At 45.1% G+C, this 27,855-nt stretch overlaps 1 protein-coding gene across 6 annotated transcripts in view; it reads right to left on the reverse strand.

The window, feature by feature from the left end:
• KIF16B (kinesin family member 16B) overlaps positions 1-22,952 on the reverse strand; it is a 302,297-nt gene extending 279,345 nt beyond the window's left edge. For 3 of the 6 annotated variants that reach the window (XM_055373559.2, XM_019017553.4, XM_055373555.2), the window contains exon 1: positions 22,696-22,952. In XM_055373559.2, the coding sequence (XP_055229534.2) occupies positions 22,696-22,742 (47 nt within the window). In that variant the 5' untranslated portion in view covers positions 22,743-22,952. The remainder of the gene's footprint in view (positions 1-22,695) is intronic. The other 3 variants (XM_019017552.3, XM_055373557.2, XM_055373556.2) reach the window with 3 other exon arrangements.
• Positions 22,953-27,855: the final 4,903 nt, after the last annotated feature.

The raw sequence follows: 27,855 nt of genomic DNA on the forward strand, positions 1-27,855 counted from the left end.
CCCACTTCTCTCAAAACACAGGAATGAAAATGCTGGCTGATGTGATGAAAATAATCAAGCTTACTTTGAACAAAACATGATTTAACCCAGCTAGGAGCACATTAGGTGTGACTGTCCAGGTTTTCTAATTTCTCATTTAGGATTTAGTGAAGAAACCACCAGTGAGGGGCTTTCTCTTCTTTTTTTTTTTTTTTTGAGATGCAGTTTTGCTCTTGTTGCCTAGGCTGGAGTGCATTGGCACAATCTCAGCTCACTGCAACCTCCGCCTCCTGGTTCAAGCAGTTCTCCTGCCTCAGCCTCCTAAGTAGCTGAGATTACAGGCATTCGCCACCACGCCCGGCTAATTTTGTATTTTTAGTAGAGATGGGGTTGTCACCATGTTGGTCAAGCTGGTCTCAGACTCCTGACCTCAGGTGACCTCCCGCCTCAGCCTCCCAAAGTGCTGGGATTACAGGCGTGAGCCACTGTGCCTGGCTGAGGCGCTTTCTCTCTCCTTTCCTCCTGTCTTTCCAGTGTGGGCCGCATCTCTCCAGCTTTCATTCCTTCTGACTCCTTGCTGGTGCCTGTACCTCCCAAGGCCCTAAAGGTGTGCAACTTTTGAAGAATGAGGCTGCCAATCCCTGGAGCTGTAAAGCAGGGACAATAATAGCAGGTTCTTATCATTGAAGAATTCATCCCAGAATCCTTAAAATTGAATACACTACCACAGTTTGCAGACAGAAATGAAAGAAATAACCTTGTCCTTAAGCCAGAAGGGCCTGAGGTAAGAAAGCCCTCTGATATCATCAGTGTTCCTTGCAATCAAGCATAGACAGAGAGCAAAACAGGTCTGGCCTCATTTCTGTGGCTCAGCTGACCAAACAGTCTGTGCCCAAGAAAGCAGGCCCCCCTCCCATGACAGCTACAGGAGGGCAAAGGAAGGCTCAAGTTGCACCTGGTGGGACAGTTACACCTCTAATTTAGACATCATTTCAAAGAAGGAGGGTGGGCGTGGGGGCGCGGAGCTAACATATAATGTAATGCTACCCACTGTCTGAGGCCAAGAGGGCTCATCTTGAGATAACGTGATGACATCAGATGAGCAGTTCTACTTCTGTTTTACTCACGTCCTCAACTCTCAAGCGTCACTCTTCCACTCTTTTGTGATTAATCATGCCTTTTAATTCAGCCTTGTCTCTCCTGCACATGGACACTTCCTCTGAGTCCCCCTTAGGTTTCATGGCTCTGTCTGCATTTTCAAAGCTTGACAAACCCAGCTCAGCACTTGAAATAGGAAGCTCTCTAACACAAGGAAGCCTTTAGCTTCCTATAAGTCATACAGAGAAGGGAATTGAGAACAGCTACATGTGCCTCTGAAAATAAACAAGTGGATAAAATCATATCACGCTGAAGCCAGAGAACTCAAACTGCTGGTATCATCCCAGCATATGCAATATTAACACACAGCCATTATGAGCTTCGTTGAGGTTTTCAGGTGAGGCCTCTGGGCCTCCCACATGCTGCTCCATCCACCACTACACCTGTTGTCCCAGGCTAGTCTCCACTTCAGGTCTGTCTCTCCAAGTACCCTTCCTGATGCCACAAGTCTGTGAGACCCAACCCCCCACCATGGGCTTCCACAGCACCACAGCACCTAGTACAACAAAGGCAAGAACTGTGCCTAGCTTGGAGACCACTGTATCCTGACACGCAGCCCAGAGGTTTTTAAAGGTCTTAGGGGGCTCTGCAAGGTTAAAATTATTTTCATTATGACACCAGCACATTATTTGTCTTTTTCACACTCACATTTCTGATAGCTAAGGAAATATGTGCTTATATATTCCTATATTTTAACTTTCTATTTTAATTTATTATTTTTTTTTTAAGACAGAGTGCAGTGGTGTGATCTTGGCTCACTGCAACCTTCTGGGTTCAAGCAATTCTCCTGCCTCAGCCTCCTGAGTAGCTGGGATTACAGGTGCCTGCCACTACACCCAGCTAATTTTTGTATTTTCAGTAGAGACAGGGTTTCATAGTGTTGGTCAGGCTGGTCTCGAACTCCTGACCTCAAGTGATCCACCCACCTCGGCCTCCCAAAGTGCTGGGATTACAGGCGTGAGCCACCGTACCCAGCCTCTATTTTAATTTCTAATGTGGCCTCCCACCTCTCCGGTCTCCACTCTCACCACCCATCTGAAGTTTCAGCCATTTCGTGAGACTTTGTAGCTCACAGTCACACTCCAGAGCCTGGGGTCTCTGTACGCTTTCTGCTTAAAATGCTACTGCCAGCCTTGTCTGTTGGCTGACTCATCCTGCCAGGGAGCCCTGCCCTCAGTGCTGATGTCCTCTAGGGTGTTTCTCCAGCCCTACCAAGGAGCTCTACTCAATGCCTCCTGACCCCCACGCTGTCACGCCTTGAATGCAACATTATTAACTAGAGAACTTGTGAGGCTTTCTTTGTTTCTGTTGTTCCCACAAGATCATGAGCTACTTGAGAGTGGGGATCATACCCTTACTCATCTCCAGCCAAGAAAAGCTCTGTGGCTTTTATTGAGCCCAATGGAGAGACAGACATTGAGCCTAAGAGAGTATCTACTGTTCACCAGCTAAGCCTATTTGGACCTCAATAGCTCAACTTCCCCCAAAACACCTTGCTTGTAAACATAAGCTCACATTGATGTTCCTTTCTCCAGACACCTACTGTACTTTACTATCTACACAGCAGAACTTAGAACTCAGTGACTAGTGGACTTTGTCCATTCATTATTGAGTTATGTAAGATTCTGCTCCACATTCATAGCAGCAATGGTCCACCTGCAGCAACCGCTACCAAGACGCTGGCTACAGCGGGGGAGGTGCGGCTGGGCTGCATGCTCCACAGAGCCGGCAGGAGCCAGGAGCAGACGGGAGCAGACAGGAGCCCAAAGCAGGAAGGAGTCCTGCACTGTCGCAGCCCAGCCAGGCGTGCGCACACTTAGGGAAGCACTGGCATGCCAGTCCACAGCCACTTCAGCCCCCTCCAGACTTTTAGCACTGATGAGCATGGGAGGGAGGCTGAGGTGGGGCTGAGGGCAGCTCAGCACTGGCCTGCAGGCACCCCTTGGCATGAACAGCCTGGGCACCATGAACAGCAGCAGGAGACAGGCAGGCTCCTGGGTAGAAGGAGGTGGGTCCTGGGTGAAGCCCCAGCTTCAAACTGAGGAGGACCTGAAGCCTGTGGACCAGGCTGCCAATCCTGCAGAGTGGAGTGGGAACTTGTGGTTTTTTGCCGGGCCCACCCATAGCCACCTATGGACCAATCTGCACATATTTCCTCCCCTATGAGGCCCATAAAAGCCCAGGATTCAGCCAGACTCGAGAAGACAATGACCTGCCAGCTGCCGAGAGGATTTACCCACTCCAGGGTCTCCTCTCTGCTGAGAGCTGAACATTCAACAGATGACCTGCCTGCAGAGTGGAGCTACCCACTCCAGAGTCTCCTCTCTGCTGAGAGCTGAACGCTCATCGGGACACCCTGCCCGCAGACAGGAGCTACCCAGTGTGGGTATCCTTTGAGCTGTCTGTCGCTCAATAAAGCTCCTCTTTGCCTTGCTCACCCTCCACTTTCCCATGTACCTTATTCTTTCTGGACACAGGACAGGAACTTGGGACCCATCAAATGGTAGGGCTAAAACAGCTGTAGCATGAACAGGGCCAAAACATGTCCCTTGCTCACCACATTGCAGGCAACAAAAAGGAGAGAAGAGGGGAGAGAAGAGCTGTGGCCCTCTAGGGAGCCCAGGCCTAGGAGCTCCCTGAGCCAGGGCTGTCACACCCTCTTTGGGGCTCTGTGGTTTCTGGTGTCTCCGAACTTCCAGGTGCTACCACATTCCCCAGTGCCAGCCATGGAAGCTGCTTGCAGTACATCTGATCCAGCTGCAGCCTCGCAGGGAGCTGGCGCCCATGCCAGCACCTGGAGTTGCCCACCCCACTGCAGCCAGCATGCCTGGCTGTGAGCAGTAGCTGGACCCCACACTCGCTCACACACCCTTCGCCGCTCCATGCCTGGCTTGCCCTTGGCAGGCATGGGATCCAGGCTGGTAGCACGAGCTGAGCACAGCCTGCCAGGCTGAGTGGACAGAATGAGCCTGAGCAAAACTTGAGCAAAGGTGCCACTGGCCACAAAGGTTTCCAGCTGGCAAAATGACACCCCAAGGATCCCATACCAACATCACCACAATATTCATGTAAAACCCTAGGTACAAGACAAAATTGTAATGTTGCATTGATTGTGCTTACTAACTGTGCAAGCACTTCCCAGCCATTAATTCCTTAAGTCCTCAAAATAACCCTATGAATAAGGAACATATGATCCTCCTCACTGTACAGAAGAGGATATGAGACGAAATCAGAAGACAAAGTGCCACGTATAAAACAATGCAGGTGGTTAGTGGCAAGATGTAACCTGAGAACCTACCCTTCCACATGCATGCCTCTGCCACACTCTGCACTGTACTGGGCATGATGCAAAAGTTCGGGATTATGAGACTAATGACATCCCCAAAGAAACCTTACTGACTTAATCAAGCCATAGACCAAAGGTCATCCTCCAAGGAAAAGCTCATAAAAGGAAAAAGCAGTTTCTCACATGCAGAAAGCACTTAATGTCTGCTGAACAGATGAATAAACAAATAAAAACAAAGCAAATCAATAAACACAAATATGCTTCAAGGGCTTAAGAAGATGGTATAGAGCACTTTGGGAGGCCGAGGCGGGCGGATCACGAGGTCAGGAGATCGAGACCATCCTGGCTAACACGGTGAAACCCCGTCTCTACTAAAAATACAAAAAATTAGCCGGGCGTGGTAGTGGGCACCTGTAGTCCCAGCTACTCGGGAGGCTGAGGCAGGAGAATGGCGTGAACCCAGGAGGTGGAGCTTGCAGTGAGCCGAGATCGCGCCACTGCACTCCAGCCTGGGCGACAAAGCAAGACTCCGTCTCAAAAAAAAAAAAAAAAAAAGAAGATGGTATAGAAAAATACATCACCTTTATTCAGTAGTGATTAGTGATAGCTACCTCTCAAAAGTCAGAGAAGGTAAAAGGGAAAAGGGGGAAGATGGCAAAAACAAAAACAACCACAAAATTTTCTCATTCTTCAAAATCAAAACAGAAAGGAATTCAAGCCAAGATCAAATCAAAGACAATCAAATCAGTTTCATGAGCACTTAGGCTCTAGAGAAGGAGGAATGGATTATTTTAACTGACTCATTAATTCATTTATTAGTCATTAGAAAGGGCAGAAAATCTGAAAACTATTTTTTGGTAGAAAACGTAGGCTATGTTACCCTGGAAACAAGGTTCCCTTGGGGAAAAGCTTGCCTTGGAGTGTTCCTAAATTCCCTCCTTTACCATCCTCCCCCTTCCAACACTGGGCCACTCATTAGACACTGATAACATCAGCCCCCACCTCCCCAGCTCATCTTCAGAGGTGGTCCAGTACCAACAGAATAAAGGCTGTTCATCTCAGCACTAGAAGAAACTTACAGGTCACTTGGGTGCAACTTCTTTACATGACACTCTAACTGGTGATCAGCCTCACCAAAAAAACAAAAACAAAGAAACAGCACAACCAGGTGGTATCACACCTGTCTCCTCAACAGAATGGCTCTCCACATTCTCACACTGCTCTGCCATGAACCAACTGGTCACTAACTGGCTACCCGGAGCCTCCAGAGAGCAAGGACTATGCCCACTGTGTCCTCGATGCAAAACACGATGCTTTGCACTCTATATGTGGTCAGTAAATGCTTGCTGAGTGAATAATCATGATTGTATACATCCATGCCTCTTGCTCAAATCACTGTGTGTCTATTCTTGCCCTCTGGGAGTCTGTTCTCCATTAGCAGCACAAGTGACCTTTTGACAATATATGTCAGGCCAACACATGTTCTCACTCCTCCAATGGCCCTACCACACTTAAAACCTAAGACTTTAGGTGGCTTAATAGGCCCTACATGAGCCACACTTCCCTATTCTGGGCCCACGGACCTCCCTGCACCCATTGCATGTTCCAGGCATGCTCCTGACACACAGCCTGTGCACTGGCTGTTACTTCTGCCTAGAATATTCTTCCCAGATATTCCCATGGTTCATTACCTTACTTCCTTCACCAATCACCTGCACAGCCAGTCCTTCCCTGACCACTGTTATCTGTGGTTAGCTACCCCTTTACTGTGCTTTATTTTCTTTATAGAATTTATATAAGCCACTACCTTATGATCTTTTGTTCACTCACTAGACCTGTGCTGTCCAATATGGCAGCTACTAGCCACACGTGGCTACTGAACACCTGATATGTGACTAATCCAAATTGAGTTGTGCTGTAAGTACAAAATCATGCCAGATTTTAAAGATGTATTTACCACGAAAAATGTAAAATATCTCATTAATACTATATATAGTATTAATATTAATCATTAATATTAATCATTAATACTATATATATATACACAAACACACACATACTAATACTATATATATGTTTTTTGAGATGGAGTCTCTCTCTGTCACCCAGGCTGGAGTGCAGTGGCGCAATCTCGGCTCACTGCAACCTCCGCCTCCCAGGTTCATGCGACTCTCCTGCCTCAGTCTCCAAGTAGCTGAGATTACAGGCGCCTGCTACTACGCCCGGCTAATTTTTGTAATTTTAGTAGAGATGGGGTTTCACCATGTTGGCCAGGCTGGTCTCAAACTCCTAATCTCAAGTGATCCACCTGCCTCGGCCTCCCAAAGTGCTGGGATTACAGGCGTGAGTCACTGCACCTAGCCCACTGTGCATTTTTTATGTATAATCTACCCCATATAGTCATCACAGTAACACCAGAGGAAGAGGGCAAGAAGGGAGGGCTATTAAAGTCATGTTTCAGAAGAAGAATTTGAGGCTCAGAGAAGTACAATAATACATCCAAGCTCACAAAATGAGCAAGTGGCAGACTCAGAATGCAAACCCATGTCTTCCAGCCTCAGCCCCTGGCACCTGGTCCTCCACTCGAAGCCCAGGCTGGCAGCCGGCAGACAGCATCATACCCAGAGAGAGTATCTGTTTGGCCTGCATGGTTTCCTTGTTTGGTTGTTTGTTTCCGCTAAAATCCTTGCCAATATTTGAAAATTTAGGGATTTTAACAGTACAGGTTCCCATTTTTCATTCAACACCTGAACACTTGGTACACGCCAAGCACAAGGAGCATAATCCAAGAACAAGACAGAAATGGTCCCAGTGCTCACAGAGGGACTCAGACTATAAACCAGTAAGTAAGGAAAATACCTAAGAGGCCAAATTTTGATAAGTGCTGTAAACGAGGAAAAATAGAGAGGGGGGACAGGAAACACCAGCGATAGGGGGTGCTATTTTCAATGGAATAACTGAGAAAGCCCACATTGAAGAAGCGACATTTGAACAAAAACTCAAGAGAGAAGGAGTGGGAGATGCGGACATCTGGAGAAAGAACATCTCCAGCAGATGAGTGGCAGGTGCCGAGGTCCTGAATGGCATCACTGATCAGAATGGAGAAACATCATCTCTCTAGACACAGAGTGTGGCAGAAAGAGACAACTTCCCCTGTTGGGTATAGAATTGTTACTGGAACGTGGCTCCTAGCCAGTAACAACAGGTTCCCAGCCTTCCCTGCATCCGGCGTGGCCATGTGACTATTCTCACCAATGAAGGGTGAGCATTATTGATGTGTCTCTCCCACACCAAAGCAGCCAAGAAGAAGGTGTGCCTCCTCCACCCTCTCGCCTCTTCCGCTGGCTAAGCAGAGAAGACTGTGAGGCCCCAGAGGTATAAAAGAGGCTCCAGGATATAGAAGAAAAACCACCTGCTGACCAGGAACTGCAGATCGTCATCTGTTTACATGGCAAAAGATAAACTTCTTTGGTATCTTTAGTGCAAGCCATGAAAATGTGGGGGTAGGGCGGGTGCGATGGCTCACGCCTGTAATCCCAACACTTTCGGAGGCCAAGGCGGGTGGATTCACTTGAGGCCAGGAGTTCCAGACCAGCCTGGCCAACGTGGCAAAACCCTGTTTCCATTAAAAATACAAAATTTAGCTGGGTGTGGTAGTAGGCGCCTGTAATCCCAGCTACTCTGGAGTCTGAAGCACAAGAATCGCCTGAACCTGAGAGGCAGAGGCTGCAGTGAGCCCAGATCATGTCACTGCACTCCAACCTAGGCAACAGAGCAAGACTCAAAAAAAAAAAAAAAAGTCGGGGTAAATTTGTTATGGAAGCTAGCAAGTGCCCTCCACAGCCTATTATCTCCCTGATTGTGAAGATGAAAATATATTTATTTTTATTTATTTTCTCCTCTCTGCTCACGGTTTCTAATGTGGAATTATTCCAGGTCTGCCTGGTCCCTATAGGCATTGAGTTTGCAACCCTTGTACTATATATTTAACTAATTCTGCCTAAAACCAATACTTGCCACACCACTGAGACCTGTCTTCCTCCAACTCACTCTAAACTCCAACCCTTTCCACCCCACCAAGAATCAAAATGCCCCACATCTCATTTGATAAGTGAAAGTAAACAATTAATCCAATCAAGGTGTTAACAGCCCAAAGTGCCTATCCATAGTCCATCAAAGGATGCCAGGAGGCATAATTCCTCAATCTTTTGAATGGACAGAGGTATTCTGGAGGAAATGCCGTCTACTCTTACCCTAAATATGATTATTAGCATAGGCAAAGTTGCCCCTAATACCAAAAAAAGTCTTAACTAAGAATGTTTCACACAGCTGGGTTTAACAAAAACAAAACAGCAACAAAAACAACAAAGACTGTTTATGCCTGTAACCCCCACATGCTGGGAAGGCCAACACAGAAGGATCACTTGAGCCCAAGGATTCAAGACCAGCCTGGGCAACATAAGGAGACCCCATCTCTACAAAAAAAAATTTTTTAATTACTAATAGCTGGGTGTGGCGGTGCATGATTGCAGTCCCGGCTCCTCAGGAGGCTGAGGCAGGAGGTTCCCTTGAGCCCAGCAGGCTGAGGCTACAGTGAGCTGTGATCATGCCACTATACTTCAGTCTGGGTGACAGAGCAAAAAAGACCTTGTCTCAAAAAAAAAGTGTTTTACATGATAACAAAATGAATTTTGTTATCTTGGACTGGATCCTGGACCAGATAAAAGACATTGCTGGGGCAATCTGATAAATCTGAATAAAGTCTATTCAGATTTGTATTCAAATAATGTTGTATCAATATTACTTTCCGGTTTTGATAATTATAAGATAGTTATAGAAGAAAAGAACATTCAAAGAAGTTGGGTAAAAGGTACATGGGAACTCTGTATTATTTTTGCAAATTCTTTTTTTTTTTTTTTTTTTGAGGCGAAGTCTCGCTCTGTGGCCCAGGCTGGAGTGCAGTGGCGATATCTCAGCTCACTGCAAGCTCCGCCTCCCGGGTTCACGCCATTCTCCTGCCTCAGCCTCCCGAGTAGCTGGGACTACAGGCGCCCGCCATCACGCCCGGCTAATTTTTTTGTATTTTTAGTAGAGACGGGGTTTCACCGTGTTAGCCAGGATGCAAATTCTTATAAATACTTCAAAATAAAAAGTTAAAAATATTTTTAAAAAAAGAAAGATAAGCGCCTTAATTGAATCATCACATGTGGACACCAGCCATCTACCTGGTCAAATGAAAACACCAACTTTAGGGAAAAGGATGAGAACAGACCAGATATTTTCGTAAAGCCTTATCTGGCAAATTGATTGACTTTTGAGCTAGTCTCCATCACCTAGAATCATTTTTTCTTGACAGTTCCCTGGGGAACTTTTAAGTCCTGCTCTGAGGAAGTTCACACAGTGACTTAACTGTGTCCCAGGCAGAATCCCTGTGATGGCTTAGACTTTGTCAATAAGAATCAGCAGGTGCACTGAGGTGAGACCACAGGCCCCTGGGGCAAAGGACACCAAGTTCCTGAGAGCAGGCATCCCATGGGGGGTTCAGAATCCTACACTCTTAAAAGTTTAAAATCTTGATCTGAGCAATGGCTCAAGCCTGTAATTCCAACACTTTGGGAGGCCAAGGCAGGCGGATCACCTGAGCTCAGGAGTTCAAGACCAACCTAGGCAACATGGTGAAACCCCTTGTCTAAAAGAAATACAAAAATCACCCAGCTACTTGGGGGGCTGAGGCTGAGGTGGGAGTATCGCTTGGGCCTGGGAGGTCAACGCTGCAGTGAGCCATTTTCGTGCCACTGCACTCAAGCCTGGGTGACAAAGTGAGATATTATCTCAAAAAAAAAGAAAAAAAGCTCTAACCAGCTAACAAGAGGAAACGGAATTGGCAGTCACTCTGACGGCACGATGTCTCAGTGTTGTCTCGAATAACAAAATCAGAGTTTACCAACTTCTTCTCTGGATAATAAATTCACTTCATCAGCGTTTTTTTCAAACTACGAATCATAAAATCATTTTAGTGAGTAACAATCATGTTTTTTTAAAAAAATATAGTAGAGAGGCCGGGCGCAGTGGCTCATGCCTGTAATCCCTGCGCTTTGGGAGGCTGAGGTGGGTGGGTCACCTGAGGTCAGGAGTTCAAGACCAGCCTACCCAACATGGTGAAACCCCGTCTCTACTAAAACTGCAAAAAAAAATTAGCTGGGCGTGGTGGCGGGTATCTGTAATCCCAGCTACTCAAGAGGCTGAGGCATAAGAATTGCTTGAACCTGGGAGGTGGAGGTTACAGTGGGCAGAGATGGAGCCGCTGCACTCCAGCCTGGGCCACAGAACAAGACTCTGTCTCAAAAAAAAGCAGAAGAGAGTAGAAAACATCAGCATGCATTGAGCAGATGAATGTCTTACTGTGGATCTTGTTTGAAGCACATAGTTCTATACAATCATCATCAGCCTTCCAAAACACAAGTGCCCTTCATTTCAAATAATATGACAAATCCTTTCTCACTATGTCAGAGGGAAAAAAAAAAGTTTTAAATAGTTCTTATATTCACAATAACTTTTATTAGAAAATCTGAGGTGTGTTGCCATGAGGGGAAAATTCTTTTGCAAACTGAAGTCAAAAATTTTAAGTATCTCCCCCAAGATATTTATTAATTACAAACAGGAAAAAAAAATAAAACATTACAGTGGAGAAACCCTGCAGATACCACCTTAACCACGTAATCAAGGTCAACATCACCAGTAATAAGACATATTGACATCACATACCCCAGTAACATACGAAGGACACAAAATCACTTTTGTGGTACTATTGCCAACATTGCTTAACTTCAATGTATTTGTGATAAAACATCAGAGAAAGCCACACTGAGAACCATTCTAAAAAATAACTGACCAGTACTCTTCAAAAATTAAGGTTATGAAAAACAAGGAAAGACTTACAAACTGTCACGTACCAGAGAAGACTCAGGAGACATGCTACATTTAGATGCAATGTGGGATCCCGGATTGGATGCTGAATCAGAAGGAAGACATTAGTGGGAAAACCGGTGAAATCTAGATAAAATTTAGTTAATTTCTTGGTTTTGATCATTGCGCTGTGGTTACATAAGGCATAATATTACGGGAAGTTCGGTGAAGAGTTTATATATGGGAACTCTCTACTATTTTGCAACTTTACTATAAATCTACAATTATTTCAAAATAAAAAATTTTTTTAAATATTTTTTCTGAAGAAAGAAACAAGAGTACTCTGCCCTATAAACTATTCATCATTTAAACACAGTAAAGTGTTGTACCATAGTGTTGTACCTCCAACTCTCTAACCTTAAGGGATAAACATAATGTGCATTGGTGTGTAATCTGAAGTAATCTTAATCTTCATTGGGAGTGTAATATTAAGTAAACTTAATACACGGGAAAGAGCTGAAGCTGTCCTTGTTTACCCAGGCTCTTGCTCAGCCCTCCGTCACCCCTCACGTCTTCCTAATACCCAATAGGAGGATTGTCAAGATGCTCTTTTCCTCCTCACGGAGAACAATGTGAGACATGCAACAAACGCCGTGACTACGGATCCCAATCCCTCACGAGCATCCACAGAAAGTGAGAGGCATGTGTGGAGGGTGAGTGGAGATACTTATAAATGTAACAAATACTTTCTGAGTGCTCATGTCTTCCTGGCACAGTTCCAGGCCCCGGGGAAACAGCCATGAACAAGATCTACACGGTGACTGGCTCTCAGAGAGTTTAAGAGATAATAAGCAAACAAAAATATATTCACACATACACACACATATACATTCATAAAATGGGGAATGTTAGCAAGCCAGAAAACCAGAGTGAGGTAATAAAGCCTTCTCTGAAGACGGGCATATGAGACAGAACCTGATCCTTCTCTGAGACTCAGTTTCCCATCTATAAGACGGATCTAATGATGTTCACCCCTATAGAACTGTTGTGAAGAAGTGAATTAGATAGTACAGCGCAGGATTTAGCAGAATTCCTAGCAAGTGAATGAGTGGCCAGAAATAGTAATGAGTGACCAAATTACTGATCAACAATTACATTGAAAGCGTTAACTTTCTCAATTTACTTTAAATTCTACATATCCCACTGAAATGTACTTAAAGTGTCTATAAATAAATGACTGATCACAGAAACAGCTATTTCCTATCTCATGGACAGCAACAATGAAAAATGAATACATTTGGAAATGGACAGAGCAAAAAACACAAATGCTCCGCCCAGGGATAATAGGAGTGACTGAAGGCAAGCTTCCTGGCCCCACTGGTGGTTACCTCCTTTGTGCTTGGATGAATGTGCGGGCTAAGTCCAAGCCAGTGCTGACCAACCTCCCTGGAAGGATTTTTTCCCCTGTCTTTTTATAACCTGAACGTGAGGAAAGGCAGTCAAAGCCACCAAAATAAATCTCTCAGTCCTCAGGAAGGAGCCAAAACACTATTACTTCTTTTCCCAGGCTACAGGTATAAGTATAATTAACATATTCGCTTTCACAAAACAAGCTTCAGTAAGATGGCATCCCAATTCCAGAATCTGCAAAAACAGCCAAAGCTATCAAAATAACTTAGAAAAACAGTCAAGAAACAAGGAAGTATCACATCAATCAACTTTAGACCAAACTGCTATATATCACACAACTGGACATTTCTAAATAACTTCTCTCTCTCTCTGACAGGCAAAAAGAAACACATACACACTCGATCTCTGCCACTCCACTCTCTCCCACTCCACTCTCATGCTCACACAGTTTCCATGTTTAAAATAAAGCAACAGAAGTTTAAAACCAAATTATGTGACCCAAGTCACTCAAGAGCACCTTTTAAACTACTAACACACCTTGTATAAGTGTATTTTGCACACAAAGATATTTTAAAAATTGTATAAGGAAAAACACCAGACATTTGCATCATATTACTTATAAAGTTCACCTAAAAGAAAGAAAAAACTTCCATGCGCTCCCAACTCAAGGTGTCAGCAACAGCAGCAACTCTCCCCTCCTTTCTCTTTCCAGCCAGCAGCCCCTTCCCTCCCTTGCTCCTCCAGCCTTCTTTCACCAACCCCAAACTCCCTGTTTTCTTTTTCTCTTCTTCAAAACAAAAAGAGACAAGCAAAAAAATCTGTCTTCTGCTGAGCCTGGGTTTGTCATGTCCAGGTAAGGGCTGGGATCCAGGGATGCAGACCAGGCCATGCCTCAAACATGGAGTAAAAAAGTTTCAAAAGATTACAGGAGTCCTTGCGGTAATTTGCTGAGAATGATGGTTTCCAGCTTCACCCATGTCCCTACAAAGGACAGGAACTCAACCTTTTTTATGGCTGCATAGTATTCCATGGTGTATATGTGCCACATTTTCTTAATCCAGTCTATCATTGTTGGACATTTGGCTTGGTTCCAAGTCTTTGTTATTGTGAATAGTGCCGCAATAAACATACGTGTGCATCGCAAGGACAAAAAACCAAACACCGCATGTTCTCACTCATAGGTGGGAATTGAACAATGAGAACACTTGGACACAGGAAGGGGAACATCACACACCGGGGCCTGTTGTGAGGTGGGGGGAGAGGTGAGGGATAGCATTAGGAGAGATACCTAATGTTAAATGACGAGTTAATGGGTGCAGCACACCAACATGGCACATGTATACAATATGTAACTAACCTGCACGTTGTGCACATGTACCCTAAAACTTAAAGTATAATAAAAAAAAACTGAAAGAAAAAAAGATTACAGGAGTCAACCTCTGCATAGATGAACGGAAATGAGGCTCCCTCCTTCCTTTCAACTCTCCATTAACTGGAAGGGCAGCAACAGGCTACCTCCAATGCCCTCACAGCCCAATCACACTGCACAAGCCTCCCACAACCATGGCACTGCCTCCCACCCCTCCACAGACTTGAGCCCGACCACCTGACTGTGCAGCCTCCCACACTGGCGACCTTCCCTCCTCCCAAGCCTTGAGCTCCCTGGTCGGGCGTGACATTCTACTCTCCTGCCTTCCTCCCTTCCTCTCTCCATGCCCCTTCTCTCTCCAACTTGATCCTCCACTCCTACCTCCTGAAATCTGGCTGTCAGTAACCATAGTGAGTATAAAAGATAATAGTAACTATGATTTAGTGGACAGTTATTATATATTTATTTATTTCATCTGATCTCAACTACTTATACAGCATTATTTTATGGAAGTGGTTCTCAAATGTTGTGGCCTCAGGACGCTTTTATAGGCTTAAAAAATTACTGAGAGGCTCAAGAGCTTTTATTAACATCAATTATATCTACTGATAGTTACCATGTTAGAAATTAAAACTGTGAAAATTTTAAACAAAATGCACAGCCCACAGAGCCGTGACATCATCACACATCATGTAGTTTCTGGAAAATTTGACTGTACCTTCATGAGAGAATGAAAAAATGGAATATAACATCTTAGTAGTACTGTGAAAACAGTTCTGACTTTGTGAACCCCCTATAAAAGTGTCTCACTGATACCCAGTTGTCCCTGGACCACACTTGGAGAATCACTGTTTTACAAAACAGAACCTGAGCCTTAAAGAGGAAAATCAACTTCCCCAGTCACTCGGCTAGCCCACTGAAGAGCTCCAGCCTGAACCCGGCTCATGCAGCACTGCTGTTACCCTTTCTCTTTCTCCTTTACCCTTCCTGAGAGACAGAATTCACTTCCACCACAGCAACTATCACCTTCCAGTGACCCACCTGCAAATGCGCATCCGCAGAGCTGATAACTCACCTGAGTTTCTACTGCCCGGAGTTCCCATCAGCACCCCGAAACAAATCAACAGACCAACACGCCCTTCTACCCACCCCAACCCGCGTAGGGCCAGCATCACTGCCTTTGGGAAAGGTCATTCTTCCACTTAATAAGGCCCCAAGCCACTCAGAGTCATCTTTGACTCCCCACTTCTCTATGTCCTGCTGACTGGTCTTTAGAATGTCTCTTGCAACTGCAAAAAGCAGGATATAGAAGTGTGTACATGATGACGTTCCTACACAAATGGGAAAAAGACTAGGTGCAAACGCACCGAAAGTTTATGAGTAGTTAGCTCCAGATCGTGGGATTATGAGCAATTTGCGATTTGATTTCTTCGGTATATTTTTCTGCATAACACATACGTTTCATAAGCATACATTATTTTCATAATCAGAAAATACAGTGATTGCTTCTTCAGGGCTTTGTTTATAAGTTTTGTCCCTTGCCTCTGCCTTTTCCAATTACAACCATGCCCAGAATCCAATCGCCATGGGTCATATTTCAGTTCTCTTTACTGTCTTCCTGCACTGGTTGTCAGCACTCAGACAGACATCTTGAACCTCAGTCTTGCGTCACAGAGTGGTGGCAGGAAAGTCAGGGAGATAATAATGCATAAAAGGGACTTTGCACAGCCCTTGGCAAATGGTAAATAAAAGTTCACCATTACTGGTGCTAGTATTATTATTTCCCTACACTACTATTAGATGAAACTTCAGAAAACACTAATTGGCGAAAGACAGCCCTGTTTTAGAACCATCAGTAGCTCACAATGCCTAATAATATACCTGATATTTACAGAATGCTTACTTTTGGGCCCAGCACTGTACGAAATGCTACCTCACTAAATTACCATTCCAGCCCCACAAGGTGGGTCCTATGGAGATCTCCATTTTACAGATGAAGAAACTGAGGCACAGACATGTTCAATAAAGTGCCAAGGCATGCAGCTAGAAAGTAAAAGAGCTGAAATTCAAGCCTTTATTCAGACTTGTCGCACAAGAGAATTTTCCAGGATGGTGGATATATTTATATCTACATTATTGAATATGTGTCTGTTGAGCATTTGAAATGTGCCTAATGCAATTAACTAAAATCCTTATTTTATTTTATTTTATTTTATGTTAACTTAAATAGTCACATAGGTGGCCGACAGTTATCATACTGGCCAGCATAGGGATCTAGAGATCAAAAACCCAAATGCCCAGGCTTAACAAAGAAAAGTCCTCGCAACACCCTGTCTACCTGCCTGGCAACTAATTCTTACAAAATCTTCAATTTGTCTAAAATCATTAGTGAAATAAACGTGTTCCTACCTTCCAACCACCCCCTGCCCACCTCTCAACTAAGTCTTCTGTATAATGAAAGGACTTTAGGAAGTTAGAGTAGGGGAGACTTGGGTTCAAATCCAGCATCGCAGTATCTAGCTATGTGACCTTGGGCGGTCTTATTCCTTATTTCTGAATAAGAGACCTCCTTATTACAGTCTCTGAGCCCTTGTTCCTCATCTGTAGAATGGGCTGACAATGCCAACTTCCAAAGAGTATCAGCCAAGAACCTAACAGAAATTATCTATATGGTCGCTGGCAATATCCCTTCAGGGCTCAACTCAAGTTCCACCCTCTTATCTAAAGAGATGGTAGAAGCCCTGGAGATCTCTTCCTCTAGCCTCTAGAATCCCCTAGAGGTTCCATCTCAACAGTACACAGATTCTATTGTTATTTTCGTGTGTTGTGTATTCTCTGATCGGCATTTCCCTGAGGCCATGGGCTTCTGTCATCTGTAAGCCCAGAGGCAATGTCACTACATAAAGGGCTCTGAAGGGAACCGAAGCAGCTGGCTCAACCCAGCATTATTATCTGAGGGGTCTCAGTCTCCTCTGGCTTTTATAGGTCAGTCAATTGGTGAGAGGAGGAAATGCAATTGCCAAGGTAAAGAAATAAGCATAGGGCTGGCAGCTCACGCCTGTAATCCCAGCACTTGGGGAGGCTGAGGCAGGCGGATCATGAGGTCGGGAGATCAAGACCATCCTGGCTAACACAGTGAAACCCCGTCTCTACTAAAAATACAAAAAAAATTAGCCGGGCGTGGTGGCGGGCGCCTGTAGTCCCAGCTACTCGGGAGGCTGAGGCAGGAGAATGGCATGAACCCGGGAGGCGGAGCTTGCAGTGAACCGAGATCGCGCCACTGCACTCCAGCCTGGGCGACAGAGCGAGACTTCGTCTCAAAAAAAAGAAATAAGTGTAGTACCTGGTACCTGGCAGTGCCTTGACAGATACTTCCCGTCCTTAATACAAGACATGTCTGTCCTCATCATCACAGACCTAAGAGGCTAACCATGAACTACTTTCCCTTTGACCTATCTTCTTTTTAAAAGAGGAAGACGTCAGTACACCCTAAAGATACCAAATCCAGGCAAAATGCCACAAAATGCCACTGGTGGTTTTTTTTCTTCCTTTTCTCTCCTGAACTTGATAGACTTGATACTAGATTCTACCTGAGAGGCTAATCAGGAAGAAAGGCTAGGAACAGTCAGAAAAGAGAAAGAATGGGGTGGATTTGCCCTATCAGATAAGCAAGCACATTATACAACATAGCTATAAAGCTGGCACATCACCAGCACTCAGTAAATATTTTTTGGCATTTTTTAAATACTTGTTTTTGAATAAAGTTACAATTATTAAACTGTAAAAATAATACTAATGACAACAAGCACTCTTCAGGGCGCCCCTGCTGAATGCCAGGCTCTGTGTGAAGAGCTTTATCCACATGCGTTATCTCACTTGAACCCACAACAGTGTTTTTCACACCCAACTGCAACTCTTTCGTGGATCACACCTGTAATCCCAGCATTTTGGGTGGCCAAGGTGGGAGGATCACTTGAGCCCAGGAGTTTGAGACCAGCCTGGGCGACATAGGGAGACCCCGTCTCTACAAATAATTTTAAAAATTAGCCAAGCGTGGTGGTGTGCACCAATAGTCCCAGCTACTCAGGAGCCTGAGGCAGGGGGATCACCTGAGCCCACCAGGAGGTTGAGGCTTCAGTGAGCCATGACTCTGCGCCACTGCACTCCAGCCTAGACAACAGGGTGAGACCCTGTCTCAAAAAAAAAAAAAAAAAAAAAAAAGGCGTAGCTGTGACTGTCTTAAGAAACTGACTTTGACTTTGAGCAAGTTAACTATGTGCTATGATCTGAATGTTTGTCTCCCCCTAAAATTCAAATATTGAAACCTAACCCCTCACTGAGATAGTATTAAGAGGTAGGGCCTTTGGGAGGTGATTAGGTCATGAGGTCCTTGTGAATGGGATTAGTACCCTTATAAAACAGGCCCAAGGGAGTCTGTTTGCTCCTTCTACCACGTGAGTACACAGCAAGAACCTACCATGCATGAGGACCTGGCTCTCACAAGACAGCCAGACAGCCTATCTGCTGGCACCTTGATCTTGGAGATCCCAAGCTTCAGAACTACGAGAAGTAAATGCTTGTTGTTTATAAGCCACCCAGTTTATAGTATTTTGTTAGAGCAGTCCAAACACACTAAGAAACTGTGTCTCCCAATCTGTAAAGTGGCATAACAATAATAGTCTCTACCTGCCAAGATGGCTGCAAAGATTAAACTGGATTTTGTACCTGGAGCTACGACCAGAGAGTCTGGCACAGAGTCAAGTCTCAATAAAGGTGGCTACTATTTTGCCTATGTAACAGAATCACTTCCGCATTTGAAATGAGTATTACTGCCACATAATTGAAAGCCATAAGGCAATAAAAATAAACTCATCACATCTTGGCCTGAATCAAGCACTCATATTCCTTACAAGGCTGACTGATTACTGCAAAGGCCCCTAGTTTAGAAACTCAGTCAAACTCAATACTCCACCACCAGCAGTCCTTACTTTCCAATAACTCTGGGACTTGTTTTTCTGTAGGTTGCTTTCCCTTTGCCTGAGGCTCCACTACTCTAAAAATAAACATTAAAAACATTAACAACTTCCTTCAATCCTCCTCACAACCAAATGAAACTTCTCCAGTGCCAATGAATTTTGTAGGTGACTTTTTAAAATTACGTAAATAAGCACTGCTGGGTTAATAATTAATTCTAAGTATTAATTATAAAACTACGCATGAGAAAAGTAAAAACAAACAGTAAAAAAAAAAGCCTTTCATCTTTGCCTAATGGATTCATCATCAGTCCTCCTCTTTAGAGGTATCAGTGTTAGGTTTCTTACAAACCATTACATATAGATGAATCTGTGTGTGTGTGTACATTTGTTAGCACACACAAACACACAACTTTACTCCACTGTGGATAACTTGCTTTTCTCAATCCTCTACCTTGGAACTCTTTTAAGATTAACACCCTCTTTTTAAGACTTGCATAATAATCCACCAAATGATTTAGGCTATAACTTAACAAATTTCCCAATTTTGTATATTAACGTCATTTATGATTTTTTGTTATCAATGATGATGCAAAAATCATCATCTTTACACATATATCTTTGTAGGCAGAAATATAATCCATATAATAAAAATTAGAAATTAGAAAAACCAGAAATGAAATGGTCAAATCAAAAAGTTTATAGATTTCCAATTTTTTAAGGGAAGCATTCTCTGCTTAAGTATAAAGATTTCTAATCTTGACAGCTACTGTCAAATTTCCCAATATGAAAGTTTCAGATGTTTTGATCCTTTATGCTTCCGTGATCAATGCAGAGGCGTCTGTTTCATCACTCCTGTACCAGCAATTGGTGCTCAGTTAATACTTATCAATCTCACTGGTAAAAAAATGGCATTTTATCACTATTATAGTATGCATGTCTTTCCTTATAAATTAGGTCAAGTATATTCAGTTGCCAATTTATATATCTCTTTCTACTCACTGCCAACTTCTGAATCATTGACTCTCCTTAAAAGTACTGTTGGGAAGGTTATCAACTAGCCTTGTCTTCAAGACCAAGGACACCATCTTATTCTCATCATCCTGGCAATATTTGACACTAACCCCCACCACCTCCTTCAGGATGCTCTTCTCCCTTTCCTGCCATGACCATTTGCTGTGCTGGTTCTCCTCTACGGACTGCAAGCCAATCTTCTCCCTGAAATCCTAAAGAGGGGCATATCCCAATGTCCAATCCCTGGCTCCCTTTTCTTCTCACGTAACATCCTTAAATTGTGGTTTATGTGCAAAAGATTTCCAAATGTCGATCCTCAAATCACCTGAGACCTAAACCCACATTTTCAGCTTTCTGCTGAACATCTCTAGCAGAGGGATGGATGTCCTTCCCACACTTCAGATAATGAACAAGGTCAACATGCGTGAAACACTTGCTCTGTGCTTGTACTTGACACTTAATACATCTCATGTAACTCTCCACATCCAAGAGAGAACATACCAACTTCATTGTCCATCTTCCTCAAACCTGTTCACCTCCTTCAGCATCAAACCTCAGTTAATGACTCTACACTCGCATTCTTCCCCCTTCTTCCCATCCAGTGAGCTGCCAAATCCTGCCAATTCTGCCAGTGAATGGTCTTCCTGTAACTATCCTGCCTTCCAATTTCATCTCTGGCTCAGACTGCTAATCTCCTGCCTCTTACCTCAATCCTGACACCACCAGAGTTCTCTACTGAGAATATAAATAACATCACGCGGATCTGCCTCCCCAAAGCCCATGGCCTCTGGACTTATTTCCTGCCATCCCTCCATGTACCTGGGCTCCAGGCCTACACTGGCAAGGCACTGAACTCACAGTTCCTGTCCCAGCAGGCCCAATACTTCACAAGATTCATGCCAGTACATAATCCCTCTCTCACCATGGCTCACCAGGTCTCATTCCCCTTGTATCCCAGACAGCACCCAGAGGAATGCTATGTGTTTGGTAGGTGCTTAACAAATACATTTTTTTTTTTTTTTTGAGACGGAGTCTCGCTCTGTCACTGATGCTGGAGTGCAGTGGCGCGGTGTCGGCTCACTGCCAGCTCTGCCTCCTGGGTTCACACCATTCTCCTGCCTCAACCTCACGAGTAGCTGGGACTACAGGCGTCCGCCACCACGCCCGGCTAATTTTTTGTAGTTTTAGTAGAGAAGAGGTTTCACCGTGTTAGCCAGGATGGTCTCCATCTCTTGACCTTGTGATCCGCCTGCCTCGGCCTCCCAAAGTGGCTCCCAGGCATGAGCCACCGCGCCCAGCCTAACAAATACTTTCTAAAGTTACACAATACAATTTTCTAGCATGTGTTCACCTTTTTCCAAAAAAGAAAAAGAACTTCTATACACATGAAAATCCATAATAAAGAAAAATCGTTCTAAAGTTTATCTTCTATGATGGAATGTAAACAGAAACAAAAATATTCCCTTAGAGCAAAAAAGTCAAACTTACTCTAAACAGCTTTAGAAATAACTCAAAAGTCACAAAAAGCAGATTCTAAAAACATTGGGTTTTAATGATTACAAACCAAAATAATGATTCCCTACTTGCCAAGAGAAGAAACAGATTCAGATGAGTCAAATAAGGTTCTGGAAATCTTTTGATTGTATGGCCTTCAGCTGCCCCAATCAGGCATCAGAACTACCAAACATTACCCTCCACAAGTTGATATGACAAAAGCAAAAAGGCCCTATGGTAAGTCAAATATCCACCAACTTGGTAGAGAAGTCAATAAAATCAAATGGCTCTGTGTGAACCTTGCCTGTCACCTTGGAGGACACATCCCATTTCTACCTCATTCTTTGAAGTCAAACCAATTTAAAAAGTAACTTTTCCAAAGAAACTTTCTAAACTGACTAAAAAGAGGTCATTGAAAAGGGAGCACAGGCTATTTTTCAGTGAATGAAGAGAAGGATTCTGAAAAGCATTACTTCGTAGAAATATATAACAAGATTAAATTTTGTGTGTAACACTCTTCCTCTCTCTTAATATCAGAGTATTTCAAACGCGTGTAAAGCGTCCTTGACTTTTTTCTAGGAGTCAGGACTTTGTCAAAGTTTTCCCATCCACTCTCTAACATGAAGTTAGGAACTGCTAAGTTATCGATTAGACATTCAGGGAATCAAAATCATCTCTAACTGAAAGATTAAAAAGTAGCATGGTTAATTGTTAAGAGAACTTCTGAGTTGGTAGAAATGAGGGGTTCACCTGACAGTTCGTGGTGCCCCCCTCAGCACTCTCACCTTCCCCCCAACTATTTCACAGCTTCACGGTAACGTTCCCTTGATGCTTTTTTAAAGGGGGAACAAGAACATCTCAAGTTAATAGGATGGAGAGAGTTAATAGAATCTTCTCCTTTACCACCAGGGTCCTCTCCAGGGCAATGTGAACGGGACAGCAGTGCACGAAGTCCTCCAGGCCCCCAGAGGCCACAGCCTGGGCCCGGTGGGCCAGGGACCAGCCGGTGACACTTTTAAGTCCAGGCTGGCTTTGGGGGAGCTGGAAACAGGCTTCCTCTGGGTGGGGGCGCGACGAAGGGGCGGGGCGCGGGCGGCCCCACTCACCTGCGATTCATGGGCCGGACCCTCACGGCCACTTTGACCGATGCCATCGCTCATCCCGAACCAGCCCGCGCGGGGTCCCACTAGCCCAGAACTCCGCGGTCGCCGGCGACGCTGGCTACTCAGATCGCGGCTCCCGCCCACTTCCCTCTCGCCCCCGCCCCTCTGCTCCCGGCCGGACCTGGAGTTCCGCGGCGGCCCCACCTGCCAGGCCACTGAGCATGCCCAGAGCGGCTCCGGCCCGCGTGATCCATGCGCCGCGGTTTGGCGGCGGCCGGGCGGTGCAGAGGGGCGGGGCCGCGGGGCCTGGAAGCAGCCTCCGGGATCTGCAAGTCTGGAAAGGCCACGTTGTGGACCTTGGCGCAGAGGTTATGGGGGCGACCCGGAGCGGATGGTTTCAGGAAAACTAGAACCCACCCTCATGGCCTGAACAACTGGAGAGAAGAGGATCGCAGCAATTTAAAGCCAGCGGCAAGGATCACAGTCCTGGGGTCAGGTGACCAAAGCCAGTTTTTCAGCCCTTAACAAGGACCTGGCTTCACCCAGCCAAGCATGAGTTAACGCATCCATTTTACACACGAACAAACTGAGGCGCAGAGATGATCACAGCTTGTTGGTGGCAAACTCCGCTAGGGCCTTCTCTGCCACCCTAAGGAGGTCCGACCGTATGTTTTGGACCCCTTAACTCGGGATACCGATAAACGAAAATTAATAGGGTGTTGGATGTTTTAAATGTGTGCGGGAATGTCATTATATTGGCTAGAATCAAACCTTATTTAGACTTGTTTTGCACTTTTGTACACTTTAGTAATTTTTAGTTTTAATCATAAGGGAGTTAAAGGCGAGCACAACTGGTATCTTTTTTTTTTTTTTTTTTGAGACAGGGTCTCGCTCGGTCACCCAGGCTGGAGTGTAATGCTGCGATCTCGGCTCACTGCAACGTCCGCCTCCCGGGTTCAAGAGATTCTCCTGCCTCAGCCTCCCGAGTAGCTGGGCGTGCCACCACGCCCGGCTGATTTTTGTATTTTTAGTAGAGACGGGGTTTCACCATGTTGGCCAGGTTGGTCTCGAGCTCCTGACCTCAAATGATCCGCCCGCCTTGGCCTCCCAGAATGCTGGGATTACAGGCGTGAGCCACCGCGCCAGGCCGACAACTGGTATCTTAAGGCTTAGGGCCTCTGGTAGAAGTGAGCTCCACCTCCCTTCCTGTGTAGAAGGTAAATGCATTCATTCAGTGAATGGAGCATGCATGAAATCGTTTGCGCACACCCAGAAGCCCACCTGCGAGCCACAGGAGCAGCCATTCCAGGAAGCCAAGCTATAATGGGAGACGCAAGGAATGAAGGCGGAACTCCTGTTTTTAAGTCCTAGCTCCAACACTAGCCTTGTCAGCCTGTAATTCTGAATTACTGGGCGCCTCTGAGGCTTCTTGCCTCATCTGCAAATCAGGAACAACGGCATAGAGTGGTGAATGCATCAAGTGGGATGATGTCTGCAAATACGCAACCCGCTTACACAAAGAATTATCTTTCCATAACCTTCCCTGGACCCCTAGGGCCAGCAGGGAATCATAGCACCCCTTTGTTTCTAGAGCCCGGAAATCACTGGGTTTTCCCTCAATCTGGAGCGGAGCTGGGTGCGAATCTGCCCAACGGGTGGTAGGAACACCCGGAGCAGGATATTAAGGAGCGGGCGAGCTGGCCAAGCATGCGCAGTAGCAGCGGGTTGGTTTGAGAAGCCGCCAGGGAGCCAGCGCGGCGACCTAGCTGGCTGGGGCAGGGGAGGGGCCCGCCTTATGTGGGAGCTGCGTGGGGACAAACTGCTCGGGCCCAACGCGCGGGGCTGAGAGACCGCCACGCCTGCTCCGGGTCACTCCGGCCACCTGGGGGGCGTCGGCGCGCAGACTCTGGCCAGTTCAGTATTCAAACTGTTCAGGAGTGCTAGTTTACTCAAGACAGCGATATTCTGTATCGGGGTTTCATTGGTCGGTGGTTTAGAAGGTTTTGCTCATTCATTCGTTAATGTGATTCCAACAACCTACACGTGTTTATAAGCCCCCTTTCCATCCACGACTTTGCCGTCTGACACAAAACGGACCATCGCAGCCCGGCAGACGCTTTAGACAACAAACAGCATGTCTGGAGCTTTTCAATAGGAGGCAGTAAGGCTTGATCATCACAGACGATACGGAACGGGCACTTTCTTAGCAGAAAATATTTCTATTGGGGCGTGAAGGAAGTTTCTGAAAGGGAAGATTGTTATAAGATAAGGGATTTGCTCATCTTCTCAGACTTTAGTGTGCCTGCTTTAAAGTGTTTTGCAAACTTGAATGTTTAAAGGAATCACCTGGCGGTCTTGTGAAACTGCAGCTTCTAATGGGCAAGTCAGAGGGGAAGCCTGAGACGTGGCATTTCCAGCAGGTTCGGGGAGTGAAGATGCTGTCGGCTGCCACCCTCCCTGCAAGGAGCCAGGGGATAGATGACCTCTCCGCAAACTGTGAGAGCTTAAAATAACTGATAGTGAAAAACAGTTACAGAAGCTCTAGGCCGGGCACGGTGGCTAATGCCTGTAATCCCAGCACTTTGGGAGGCCGAGGAGGATGGATTGCCAGAACTCAGGAGTTCGAGACCAGCCTGGGCAACACGGTAAAACCCTGTCTCTACGACAAAACAAAACAAACAAAAATAAAAGCCACGTATGGTGGCGTGTGCTTGTAGTCCCAGCTACTCAGGAGGCTCAGGTGGGACAATCGCTTGAGCATGGGAGGCGGAGGTTGCAGTGAGCCAAGATTGCACCACTGTACTCCAACCTGAGTGACAGACAGAGTGAGACCCAATCTCAAAAAAAAAAAAAAAAAGCTGTAAATCCAGGTCCCAAAAGGTCAGTAAGAATTCAGGGATCCATATCAGTTATGTACTAATGCATAAAAATAATGGCCAAAAATGTGGAGGCTTAAAACAAAAACCGGTTATTATTTCTCTCAATTCTTTGGGTTGCTGGTGTCACCCGGGCTTTGTGGCTGGGATCTAGGCTCAGCTGGGGTGAGGAAAAGTTGGTGCATTTTGCTTTTTCATCCTCAAAAAGTTTAGACCAGGTTCCAGATTTCTTGCGGCGGCGAGACACCTCTCCAAGAGAGCACGCCCTATGCACAAGCCTTGGCTGGACTTCCATTGACCAAAGGCAGTCACATGGTCACGCCCAGGCAATGTGGGAGGGCCCCGCAAAGGAGGGGTGGGCACTCAAGGGAGCCACTAAATAACAAACCTACCTTAAGATCACATTTATTTCTAACATTTTAATGGTTATAGTTCAGTATAATTGATTTTCCTGGTAATCCCATTTATTTTATTTTATGCATTTTAAAATGTTATTCTGAAAATGTTACTCTCACCAAACAACCAAAAGGGTCCACAGCATAAAAAAGGTTTAAGAATCTATGATTTTAAAATTCAATTGGATGGATAAAAGACATTTTTATTTTTATTGTGTATATATACATATATATGTATATGTATATATATATATATATATTTTTTTTTTTTTTTTTTTTTTGAGACAGAGTTTTGCTCTTGTTGCCCAGGCTGGAGTGCAGTGGCGCGATCTCGGCTCACTGCAACCTCCACCTTCCGGTTTCAAGCGATTCTCCTGCCTCAGCCTCCTGAGTAGCTGGGATTACAGGTGCCCACCACCAAGCCCGGCTAATTTTTGTATTTTTAGTAGAGATGGGGGTTTCACCATGTTGGACAGGCTGATCTCGAACTCCTGACCTCGTGATCCACCCACCTCTGCCTCCCAAGGTGCTGGGATTACAGGCGTGAGCCACCAAGCCCGGCTGACATTTTTATTTTCTAAGAAGGTTGAATTGTGATGGGAAGGAGAAGAGAAAATTCTGAAATCTGGGTTAAAACCCAAATGGTCTCAAGATGCATATGTGCATGGCGGGACTGTGGGGTGGGGGATGTGGTTGTTTAGTTTGTTTTGATGTAGTTTATTTTGGTCTTCATTTATTATTGAAATTTTTTTCTGATGTTTAGCAATCTCTTTTTTAAAACGTTTTTTCAAATCTTTTTTTAATCTCTATTTTGAAAACTTTTTTAATGGCCGAAAACTTTTGAGTGACTTAAGCTCTCTGAGTCTTAGCTTCTTCATTTCGACGCAAGATAGCACTGTAATAGAATGTTCACTCCACCGCAAAATATTTGAATCATCAGGGAATACTGTTATCAGATGAAAAATACTGTATTTCTCATGAGCTATGTTTTTTCTTCAGCCTAGCCTCTGAGGAATAAAATTGATTTACTTTCTTACAAACATGACTTTTAAAAAATCTTGATGAACATCAGACTGGCACACTTAAATTGGGACAAAGGATATAACTGACACCTCATAAACCCATCGATTTCCCTATGTGCTAGAAGTACTCACCAGAAGCATTATATCACATGATACAATTAGTATCTCCTACAGGAGTGCCTTACACCAAGGGACTTAAGTTGAATTTAAGAGCTATGTGGGCCGGGCGCGGTGGCTCACGCCTGTAATCCCAGCACTTTGGGAGGCCGAGGCGGGCGGATCACGAGGTCAGGAGATCGAGACCATCCTGGCTAACATGGTGAAACCCCGTCTCTACTAAAAAATACAAAAAATTAGCCGGGCGTGGTGGTGGGCGCCTGTAGTCCCAGCTACTCGGGAGGCTGAGGCAGGAGAATGGCGTGAACCTGGGAGGCGGAGCTTGCAGTGAGCTGAGATTGCGCCACTGCACTCCAGCCTGGGCCACAGAGCCAGACTCCGTCTCAAAAAAAAAAAAAAAAAAAAGAGCTATGTGCTATGTGGTGAGCCAATGAGAAAAACAAGTGTTTTCCTGGTTTTCAAATAAATGTGTAATAAACAGTAGTACCAGAGACAGGAATCACAGATACCAAGTCCAAACCCAGCACCATTTTTTTTTTTTTTTGATACAGAGTCTTGTTCTGTCCCCCACGCTGGAGTGTAGTGGCGCTATTTTGGCTCACTGCAACCTCCACCTCCCGGGTTCAAGTGATTCTCCTGCCTCAGCCTCCCAAGCTGCTGAGATTACAGGTGCCTGCCACCACACCTGGCTAATTTTTGTATTTTTAATAGAGATGGGATTTCACCATTTTGGCCAGGCTGGTCTCAAACTCC

Source organism: Gorilla gorilla, chromosome 21 (assembly GCF_029281585.2).
Source record: "Gorilla gorilla gorilla isolate KB3781 chromosome 21, NHGRI_mGorGor1-v2.1_pri, whole genome shotgun sequence".
Classification (NCBI taxonomy): Eukaryota; Metazoa; Chordata; class Mammalia; order Primates; family Hominidae; genus Gorilla; species Gorilla gorilla.